The sequence below is a fragment of the Toxoplasma gondii genome, chromosome XI (genome assembly GCF_000006565.2).
Source record: "Toxoplasma gondii ME49 chromosome XI, whole genome shotgun sequence".
Lineage (NCBI taxonomy): Eukaryota > Apicomplexa > Conoidasida > Eucoccidiorida > Sarcocystidae > Toxoplasma > Toxoplasma gondii.
This window is the reverse complement of record NC_031479.1, coordinates 3,294,937-3,306,476: the sequence shown is the minus strand read 5'-3', so window position 1 is coordinate 3,306,476 and position 11,540 is coordinate 3,294,937. Positions and strand designations below refer to the sequence as shown.

The following is an 11,540-nucleotide window of genomic DNA, read 5'->3' as shown; positions in this document are numbered from 1 at the left end:
AAAAGCATTTCGCTGGGTCACTTGTGTCCAAACAACCTGTTCTGGAAGGTGATGCTGGATCACGTCATCACAGCTCAGAATGCTGGGGCTCAAATCTCTGTTGTTGACTCTTTACGGAAAATCTAGGCACTTTCAACGGTGGTATCTCGACGAACTCAGGACCAGAAGGTTCCGACTCGAATCCACTTCAGAATGTGGAAAATGAAGAACCTTGGAGAGGGTTTGTTTAATTTTCTCTACTCCGTTCAACAACCGTTCTGCAGAGACGTTTAGACACTTGCCGTTGGGAGTGAACGGTTTCCTGGAAACAGGACTGGAAGACTTCATTCACTTTTTCTTCAGTGGAGGTTTCGGTTTCCGTCTTCTCGGGATTGGATGCTGTCTCAGTTCCTCCACAAGTTAACCGGAGCCTCTTTGTCACATTCAGGAAAGCTCAAATTCCACGCAAGGAAGCCCTGTAGGTGATGGTATAAAAGCGGACTAAATTGACGTTTTGTAGAAAACGGCGTCGTCCACATAAGAAAGGGAGAGCATGGCGTTTTGGACTTGTTGCTGCTGTGCACGAGCATCGCACGGAACTTGAGGACACCGAAACACTAAGCTCGTAAGTTCAGTATGCTGAACACGACACAGCAGCTTGTGCTGGCCGAACCTTCTTGACATTCCTGCTTCCCAGTCAGACGACTTGCTATGTCTTCCACGTTTTCTGCTTCCGTTTCTGGACAAAAAACAGGCAACTTGTGGAGAAGAGCACGGGCTGCGCTACAGTCGGATAAACTGGCGAAAAAAGCCGTCCTGGAAACCGGGGGGACGTTGCGTGAAGATCCCACACTCACTGAGCTAAAGAATGTGACAACGGCCTGACCAGCTCCGAAATATCAATAACGATGAACCGATTTTGACTGACATAACATACAAGCTTATGCTGCGTTACGTCCATATTTTACACTGCATACGTTTGAACGTGTCTATACAGACATGCGCCGGTCACATGTTTCCAAGCGTCGACTCTACGAGCAATCGCCGCCAAGCAAATTACGTAGACATAGTGTAAGTCGCTGCCGCACTCTAGGAAAACGAACTCTTAGTGTTACAGAGTCGCCCGCACGAGTACCGGAGCTCTGAGCTACCGCGGACTTCTTGCACAAAGTCATTACCACACGAGACAGTCGGTTTCTCGAGGAAGGGAAGAAGTCAACAAGTTAAGCCGTTAAAGTTGAACTCTCAGGCGCAAAAAAGCGGAACAATTCAGGCCCTCTTGAACAGCAGTTTTATCAGGTGTTCGTAGCGGCAATCCGAGTTCAACGAGATCCCGACCCAAAATCGCGAATTCTTTCTGTCGTTTATGTAAATGCCTATTTGCTCCACCGTCTCTATGTTTCTGATTTTTAAATGTAGAAAGCGTTACCCATCTGGCTGCTGGATAGGGTACCGCCCGTGTAAACCTGTGGTCTCTCTAAAAACAAGAAAACCAAGGCTTATGAAGGAGCCCTGACTGCAGCGGCTGCACATAAGGTTTGAGCGCGGAGATTCACACCTCTCGCTCTGTAAAGGAACTGACAATGACGGAGAGAAACTGTCTCCCTTCTGTCGCTGACATCGATCTAGTAATGCTTGTCAAGTTCCCGGGATCTACTTAACTCAAGGAGGACTATGGATCAAACCAAGGGAGTTCACTAACCCGTACTCGGAAAGCTCCTGAAACAGACACGTCAACGTCCCTTACTTGGAACGAGATGGCTGGAAGCCCACCTAGATACCAAAAAAAGTTTTCGCCTTAACTTCTCGAGGAAGGGCTTCCTCTTTGTCGTCACTCCCCAGCCGCGAGCTTCTTGGTTCTTTTTGAGTAACGGCAACATCTCTCAGCATCTAACAAACATATAGCTGCGCATCAATCTAGATGCTCAGATAGACTTAAATCCTCCTTGTAGCCCCTGTTCACTTTTGAACACAGACTTCTCCGGTCTTTCTTCCAAAATAGATTTCTTACCGCAGGTCTACACGAACCTACCACCGTGTACCTGCCTCGCGGCTTCCACACACACCTGTATCGGATGTTTTCTTCGGTTGAATCTCTTGCTTTTTCTTCTCGTCATCCAAATTCGATACATGCGGGAGTCCGACACATCGCACCTTTCCCCCCTGTTCCGTATTTCTCGAGAGAAAAACGAACTTGGCTTAGAGGCTTCAAACCGCAGGAGGCTGCCAGAAAGACAAGACGCCGCCGGAAACTGAGAAGCAAGTCGCACAGAGGAAAGTGACAACGGTGACTCTAGCAGTAAGGAAAACAGCGAAACAGCGATGGAGACACGGGACGCTTTGCATGCAGGTACGTGTACAGGTGAACCGATCATCAAATCCCTTTCTTTCGTGTTTGTTCACTAAAGCTCAACTTGAGTCCGCCCTTTCGCCTTAAAAACCGAACTGTACACGCTGGGGTTCCTCCAGTTCCCTTCCCGATGCATCCCTTCTTTCGTCTCGGCTCGCGGCGTCGTGCCTCACCTGTGACCATGAGCGCATGCACTCTGCTGAAGAGAACAAAGTCGCAGTGTGCATTCTCGCCGCTTCTCCTTTCTCGCCCTCCCTCATGCGTACTGTCCCCCTTCAGTCGCGCGACGAGCAGGGGGTCAAGTCCATGCTTTCTCTCGCCTCCCTTTCCTGAAGGCGAGGCAGCAGTTTGTGCGCTCCCGTCCACTGGCGTTTGGACGGCTTTCCAAAAATAAATCGACTCTTCTCCTGCTGCGGAGTTCCCCCACAACACGAATTTTCCGTCTGGAGTAAATGCGGGTGGACATGGCCGGGACGACGCCCGGGCCGAGAGGCGCGAGGAAGACAGAAAAGGCCGAGAGCCAGAGGAAGACTGAGGCGGATTGTACTCATGAATCTGCACAGAAGCCGAGAGAGACAGCACAGGAAACGCGCTTCACAGTGAGGTCCAGCTTTTCGAAGTTCCGTCCCGGCAGAAACACAGTCAACCTCTGAGCACCTCATGACATCGAGTGAAAATCACACAGAAAACGAAAACCTAAAAACACACACCAAATTTTCAATCACCGAACATTCTGGTCGCAGAAACGACCACTCCACCATCTGCAGATGCACATGAATATAAGCATATACATATATATACATATATATCAATATATCTGTATGGTTGCATGCACATCTTCCCTTCTGAACTACGCGATTACACAGATATATATATATATATATATATGTATATATATGTATCTGGTTGAATTGCGTAAACCTTTCTATTCTTGAATCACATGAATGCATTTGTAGATATATTTATGTACATGCGTGCGAATAAATATGTATGACTGAACGCGGTGCCGCGGAAAGAGTCTCGAAAATACCTGTGTAGTCAACTTACTTTTTTGCCATCAAATGCGTCGATGAGAAGCACCTGACCACGGTTGCTGCAGACGAGCAGCGTCTTCTCGTCGGGACCGAAAGCGAGAGACTGGGGAGGAAGAACAGAGAGATGAAGAGAAAAGACTTCAACACTGGACTCGACGAGAGATTCGAATTCTCGGCTGCTCTCAGCGCCCCCATGTCGGCGCATGACCCCTTCGTGATTGCGCAAGATGTAGTGGCCAACAGTGTGAGAGTTCAGCACCCCTCCTGCGTTTCTTGCTTCGGGAAATGCAGACAGCACAACAGTTCTCAACATTCTCTGCCCTCTCCTCTGCACGCTTCACTTCACAAGCGTCTCCAATCTCCTCCGGCTTCTCAGAGTCGCAGACATCCACAGAAACGCGGAAGGAAACTGAGGATAGAGAAGCCGACTTCCAGCGCATGACATGTATCTGCAGGGTTGCTAGAACCAGGTGGTGGAAGCAAGTAGAAGACTGACAAGTCTATTATGATGCACCCTGCAAAAGGCTAGCGAGAGATACACAAAAAACGCGTTGGATTGTGCTCCTCCAGATACGCAGACGGGAGAAGACTCACAGTGATGTGAGAGCCTGGGGCGAGGGAAGAGGAGAGATCGAAGCTGCTGAATTGACCAGCCTGAAGAGAGAAGAAGAATAGAGATCAAGAGGAACAGGAGAAGCAAAAGAAGTCAAACAAAGAGAGCGAGAGAAGAGAAAAAGGTCAAGAAGACAAAGACTGATGCACATCAGCATCTGGGTAAACAGAAGAACTCTATAGACACAACTCGAGCGGCGTCTCGAGCCTGCGGAGGCACCCACATGGGAGACTCCAGAGAGAGAGAGACAAAAGCGACGAAGAAGAAAGAACGCGAGAGATAAAGGAGGAAAAGGAAGCAGAAGGACAGAGACAAAGAGAGAGAAGCAAGAACGATGGAGAAGAGGAAGGAGATAAAAACGAGTGTTGAAATAAATATTTCGTTGACACAGAGGACCTTCCAGCGTTCTGCAGTCAGTGAAACCAGAGGTGCAGTGACAAGGAAAGTTGGCCTCCGCCACGAAGACGAGTCAGGGAAGCTGCTTCTCTCTGTTCCGTTCTTCGTATCTCAAAGAACGAGCGACGAGAGACTCTTTACCGGTTCCTTGTCGATGGCATCGTCGTCGCATGCGAAAAGGTGGATTTTCCTGTTTCCCAAAGAGCACGCGTAGACGAGACCTTCGCAGTCGAAAGCGGAGACGGGGTAAGACGACGAGCCGCGAACATGGCCCTGAACAGACACCCCATTTAGAACAGCGGGGAACGCTGTGCGCATGTGAGCAACTTGCCAGTTCTCTCGAAGCTCTCCGAGCTGGCTTGAAGATAAACAGAGGCATGCTCGAGTCGGGGGTCTGAGTCTGAGAAGAGCGCTGAGGCAACTCGAGACACCGCCGGACGTAGGCAGTCGAGACACGCGTTTCCCGTCTGCAGAAGAAAGGCGGGTTGCGCAGTCTTCTGCAGCTTGCCAATCTTTTAGATGCCCCATCCTTGAGGTTGCCTCATGCTGGTCTGCGAGCGATTCCGTGTGTCTCCTGCCTGCCGGCATGCTTCCAAACTCACCAGTGCTTGCGCCTTGTCCAAATGGAAAAGCAGAACGGTTCCGTCTAGACAGGAGGCGAGGAACAGATCGCTGGTTGGGTGTACGTCCACGCCAGTGTGGGGAACAACTCTGGAGAGAAAACGTCGAGAGCAGGACCCGCACTGCGTCGCTCCCCACGCGCATGCAATTTCGGTTTCAGAAGACACACACGGTTTACGCTCTACGCAGACGGCTTCCTTCTGGTCCCTTTCAACCACAATCACGAAGGAGACGCACGTAAAGCTTTTTTCGTTTCCCCCCGACCTGACGCAGTCGTCCCCAGCAGTGACCGCTTCTTTGTTCCGGTTCTACCTGGAACCTCGATCTTTTCCCCGCATGCTCTCTAGCCAGAACAGCTGTGGGTGTCCTGCACGATCTCCAGGGTACACCGAGTCAGAGTCCCAGCATTCAGCACTAACATGCAAATCTACAAGCAGAAAGGCCTCCAGATCTGAGAGGGAAGTGGACTGCATGTAAGCGGCGTTTGCCTCCTCCACTTGGACCCAGAAAAGGCAGCACAGACACCGCAGCGAAGAACCCTGTATCGATATCCACCCTGGGAGAATACTCCCTTCTCCGGAAGGAAACAGGAGATAGACAAACTCTCAAAAGCAGACAAGACTTACCCCGCAGGTAGAGAGTATTGCACTGGAAGGACGTTGTCGTCCAGGGACCACAACACGACAGCAGCTGAGACAAACAGAGGAGACATGGAGAGAGGAGGGAGACGGCAGTCGAGAAACCTGGTTTTCACGTCTTTCGAAGAAGAGAGATGATTCAGATCCTTTGAAGAACAACGAAAATTTTGTAAGGATTCTACGAAAAGGTTTGAATCTGAAAAACGCAGACACACACGTCCTCTGCCGTGAGAAAAAGACAAAGCACGCAGAGAGAAGGCCTTCGAAACATCCATTTGTCTCCACAAGAAACCTGCAGAAAAAACCACGCTGATACGGGAACTCTTTCTTGCCGACATACATCTCAGTCATGTCAATGTCGGTGCTGCCTTGAAGTTCTTTAATCAGGGTCTGCAGAGCTCTGGAGTTCTATGCAACCTTCCGTTGTTGTTAGGACTTGAACTCCAGTCTTTTTTTCCTGTCCCTCGATCTTCGAATTCTTCAGTTGCTGGACTCTTACGTGTACTATCGCTGATAGCGACGAGACACTTTCGTGCGCCTCCTTGAAGGCATCGAACAGCGTCGATGTTCCTCCACGAGGTTTCACGTATCTGTGTCAAACTAAGGAGACAGGAGGCACAAAGAAGGCAGAAAACTTCCAGTGAAACAGGATTCAAATCGTCGGAGCAAAGCGCGCCTTTGTTCGCGCAGAAACACTAACAAAGCACCAACACAGAGACACTCCGGGTATCTCCATGAAGGATCATCGCTCCAGGAATTCGGACGCCTCTGACTCTCAGACAAGGTTTTCTTCGCTCTCGTCTCCACTAACCGCTGTTCAGTGTTCTCGAATATACGACGAACAACCGACCAGCCCCAAGTAGACGCGTGCAGTACAACGGGAAAACGAAGAGACCCCAGAGACATTGAGGAGATAAAGGATGCAGAAGCGCAGCGAAGAGGTCGCATCTCTCAAGAGAGTACAACGAGAGTGAGTTCCCTTCTTGCATGTTCACGAAAAAGACTCTGGACTGGGGACACTGACATATATGCGTCTTTATTCGTTCTCCTCTGTCTAGAGACCCAGACGCTTCGTTCTAGTACCCTTTTCTCAGGAACTTGGCTTCTGACTAAACAAGATACGACTTTCCTTCCACGAACTGAACGCACCTTCCCGTAAGAGCGCTGAAGACGAGCAGCTTTGCACATCGTTCCTCGGTCTCTCTGTTTCCTTGCGGGTTTCCCGAGTATCTGTCTGAACTTGGAGACCAGCGTTCCTCTCCCGCCTCTCTTGGACAGAGCGCGAGGAGAATTGTCGTTCCGTCTTGCGACCAATCGACACTCGTGACTCTCCAGAGACCTTCCGACTTCGGATTTTCTTCCTCTTCGCCTCCTTGGCACGCCAGCGCACAGTCGACCACCTGCGTCGCTCTTAGGCTAGAAAAGCGACGAACGCAAACGGGGAAAAAGTTGAGAAACAACAGACATGACTCGGGGAAAACCTATATCCTCGTGTTACAGTTCTACCGCGAACCACTGAGACGCCGAAATTCCGGTTGCGACCTCGTGGGTGCGTAGCAAAAAGCGCACCTGCTGTAGACAGAGGGCCGTACAAAACACCGTGTACTGACGTCACTCAACCAATCAGGGAAATTTGGTAGCAACATTGAGAACGAGGTCGAGACGGCGGGGAAAGACGAGAAAGAGCAAGACCACCGAATGTGTGTGTTGGTGTGTCATAGTTCCGGTACGAAAGTTCTTCTTTCCACAGTCGGTACACTGGCGGGAAGGCAATGCCCGGTCCAACAGTTCGACGACAGGCAACTGCAGATGCCTCGACACAGAGGCGGGAAGTCCCACAACCATCGCTCCGCGGGTTGAGGTTGAAAAACAAAGCAGTGAAGGCACAACAATCCTAACTGAGAGGAGACAGCAGCGACAGAGAGACAGAAAGAAGAGAGAGAAAAAAATCCTTGAATGCCGAGAAAGGAGGAAAGCGAGTACGGACAGAACGAGAAGGCAGAAAAACGGAGCGTTATTTCCAGAACTCCAAGAAAACGCGCAGAGACCTACCTTCGAACGAGCTTCTCCGTCACCCTGACCTTATACATTCCAGCGCCCTCCTTCCCGGCAGTCATCTTGATCTTTTTCTGGAGATGTCGGAGATGTCAGCAACGTCCTGTGCCCCCTCTGACGTGAGGGGTTGGTGGGGAGGATCTCGAAAGCGTCTCAAATTCAACAGGGTGAAGACTGTGGAAACGAGGGAACGGGTCCAGGCCGTTGACACCTTTTTGGGGGGGCCTTTTTTCTGGGAAACGGGCCTCGTTTTGACCGAAAAATCCTGTTTTCGCTGTCTGTGGCACGCCACTGGTTCTGGGCCAACAGAGTGTCGAGAAGTGAGACGGTGAAAGGGCTGTGTTCACGAGTTTAGAGAACCGTTCGAATTGGCTTTGACCCTCACCAGACGAACCGCCGAGTCAAATAAATCTTGAGACGCAATCCGTTCCTTGAGGCCGAATTGTGTTACACTGGTTCTCTGCCGCGTCTCATCCGTCGCGACCTCAGACGCCTTAGTTTTCTCTGCATGTTGCAACACACTCTTTGTAACGGAAGTGGGAGAAAGGAGACGGGAAGAACAGCCTCAAAACGGTGAAATATGGCAGCAGACGGGAGAGGAGTGTCACTTCCTTGAAGCGAAAAAAGACCTCAAGGAACGAAGAGTGGCTACTGTGGCAGGCGTGGAAATGGAAATAATACGGAAAACTCCACTCCTAAACAGTACGAAAGAATCAGTGCAAAACAATACGAAAGGTTCCATTAGAAACTGCCCGCTTGAAGCTGAAAACGCTATTCGTCGTGTTCCTCTCGACGGTCGGTGGACAGCAGTATCACCAGAGCTGGCCAGGCGTGAAGTTTTCTGAAGGCTCTTGAAAACAGAGAAAAGCTACTTGAAAAAGTCACTCCCTTGTACAGAAAGCAGCGACGAAGCGGCCTTGGAGGGTAGAGAGAAAAAAATTGAACTGGACGATGGAATTCAAAGCGAGACACAGGTCAGCGATTGGTGTGGACTTCGCGCGGGAGATACAGTATAAAGCTTAGGCTGATCCAGTCAGAGCAAAAGACCTGGATCTGGCTGCGTACGGCTTCTGGTGAGACACGGGGTGTTGGAAGGGGAATTCTTTGCACGGCAATTAAAAGGGGCAGTGGCAACGAAGAAACCGAAACAAACATGAGTTCAAGGGCGAATTTTTCGAACCAACCAGTCGGAAATAGCATGCACACTTTCCCTTGGTATTTTGCGGCAGCTGTAGACGCATGCAGCTCCGAGGAACTGACCGTCGATACGCCATGTGTTGTGTGTCGATTGAACGTCGCAGATCGCGTAGACTTTTGCGTGGCAAGTTTTGAGAAAGTGAGATTCGTCTTTAACGATGCTCAATGGTCGTGGAGACTGCTTTCAAACACAGTAGTGAAAAATTGTAGCTATGGATGAATGCGAATAGTAGAGTAGACGTTCTTGACCCAGCTCACGCAGTACACTTGACGATGAACCATCGTTCCGCAAAAAGTGGTCGCATCTTTGGTAGCTCTGCAGGGTGCGAGAATTTGCGGAGACTCATGCATTACGCCACAGATAAACTCATTCAAAACAGGCGTCTGCCCAGGGGCTTTTTCAGACTCTGAAAATGCTCTGCATCGGTCTCCCAGATGCAAACAAACGGGTGTCCTCCTGTACTGCAGCATCGCATCGTCTCCTTTCAAATTCGTTTGAACGGAATAAACGGATCAGAGTCTTGTTGTCCAGGCACCTGCTCACAAGGTGAATGAACGCGTTTTACAGCTGGAAGTAGGGACTCACATTTGGGGACTCAAAGCTCGAATCTCAGAAAGTAAAGCTAGATTAAAACAAAACGACACAGATACGAACAAACCACCGGTTTTGGTTGAAATCACTTTTACGTCCGCATAAAAACCTAAAAAATACCTTGCAGGTACGGTATGAAGGGGCGATACGGACTGGTTGATTTGTACCACCTCAGACATGAATTTGCCCGCTCTGATGAAAAGGTTGCTTTCTCTATGAATGTGGTTGTACCTGAATTGCGTAAACAAGCACGATCCTTGCGTTCTGTTGCTGCTGGAACGTTTGGCTTTGCTAGCACAGATAGGCTTCTGCTTCTTCGCAGTGACAGTGCATCGTGAGGTCGACTTCACGGACACTGGGAGAAGGAACGTCTGTATGTCTTTTTTAAGCACGTTTTCCAGCAAATTCCTGCGTCGTTTATCAACTCGGTTGGCGCCACAAGTGCAATCAGTGCGGAAACAAAGTCTACAGCCACTGTACCACGCGCCTTCGTGAGCAATTCAACCTGCAGCGTACGTAACCGATCAAGCACCCTGGCAATACGGGCAAGAGTCTGTAAATGCGTTAGATCGTCGCTTGGCTTTTTACAGCCATGTTTGGGATGTGCAGCCTGGGACAACGGAAATAAAACTCCATTTGATTCCGCCTTGCGCAGACAAGGCAAATAAGTTTACGCTGGTTACAATCGTAATTGAACTTGTCACTCATGTAGCTATCCAGTCGTTCGATCCTTGCGCGAAAAAACACTGACAGGCCAGTTGCCCTGGAATTCCGTCACTCCGTTGTATCCGACTTCCAAAATGGATTTTGTTGTTGACGGAACCGTGCAATTCACCCATGGTAGCATCTAGGACACTGTATGGAACCAGAAACTGGTAACCCAGAAAGTGACTATCGGGTGATTAGGGGAACAGGAGACGACAGAAACGCACGCCAGATTGATATTGTGCGTCATTCCGCAGCTTTCCTGTCTAATGGAGTATTTGCAGATGCTCCTAGCGCCTGTGTGTTCGGTCGAGAACGGCTGCGTACCCAGATGACATACTTTTTAATCAGCAGTAAATGCCGAAAGTTCCACCGTGCGGCATTCACAGAAGCCTACATCTCTCCCTGTTATTTGATGTGCATCTCGGTCCTGGACTTCTGGAATTGCTTACGAGCCCGCTTTTCTCTTGCACTGAATGCTGACAACGGTTATTTCTCCTTCTGTCGGGGACTTACGGACGAAAAACGCAGACTTGACGCATGCAGACCATTGGTGACTGGAAGAGTTCTCGCGATGGCTCGGCCCTTCTGCTGTTATCTTGACTTCGCTGTCAGAAATGTGCAGTCTTTCAGGTGACAAACGAGTCTGAGAAGTTTGAGTTTCTCACATCGCATCTCGATTGACGAGGTGATGCAGCACTTTTTCTCAGTGGGAAGGGAGTTTCGTGTACAACGTGGAGCAAATGTTATTACCCACGTATGAGTATCGGGCACGTAAGTGTATCGTAGAATCTTCCGCTTTTCATTTGCTTCCCTCTTTGATTATTACTGCCGCTCCGTCAGGGAAAAACTGCGGTGCCGGTACGCTCTAAAGAATTCCGCTCTTGGATGAGCGGCTTGTCGATTGTTGGAACACTCACACCAGTCAACTGGTTCGTAACATCAATTCATATATTACCTAAATGGTTTTCTCTAGCATACTCGGCGGTGTTCAAAGTACTTCCGTCCAATTCACAAAGGCAGAACTGCAGTGAGACATGACCGCAAAACGTGGCGGACGTCGCAAAGAACTGGGCTACGCCAGACAACTTGAAAAAAGGCAGAACGCTATAATCCGTCGACTGCGGATACTGTTTTTCTCTGGACCCATTCTTAATTCCACTTAGCGAATCCGTAGAGGACCGTACCAGTTTTTCGAGTATAACGGTATGCTTCTGTGCTGTTCAGGTAATCCTCGGTTACATACGTTTCACGTTAACTTCCTAGGTATAACCTGAGGCTCTTTCTTTTGTCGCGTGAACCTTCTCTGGTCTATAAACAACGGCAGATCTTTCATAAAACTGATCAGGTATGACTTAGT

General features: G+C 49.5%; 1 protein-coding gene across 1 annotated transcript; it reads right to left on the bottom strand.

Moving 5' to 3' along the window:
• Nucleotides 1–509: 509 nt before the first annotated feature.
• On the bottom strand, nucleotides 510–8,796 carry TGME49_313350 (hypothetical protein). The gene is made up of 10 exons (XM_002364505.2): nucleotides 7,684–8,796; nucleotides 6,781–7,047; nucleotides 6,131–6,231; nucleotides 5,620–5,683; nucleotides 4,975–5,083; nucleotides 4,514–4,645; nucleotides 3,958–4,017; nucleotides 3,377–3,466; nucleotides 2,503–2,884; nucleotides 510–2,231 (listed from the first exon to the last, which is right to left on the bottom strand). Exons 1-10 carry the CDS (start codon nucleotides 7,746–7,748, stop codon nucleotides 2,188–2,190), a joined length of 1,314 nt encoding a protein of 437 aa, XP_002364546.1. The 5' UTR covers nucleotides 7,749–8,796; the 3' UTR covers nucleotides 510–2,187.
• Between the last annotated feature and the right edge of the window lie 2,744 nt (nucleotides 8,797–11,540).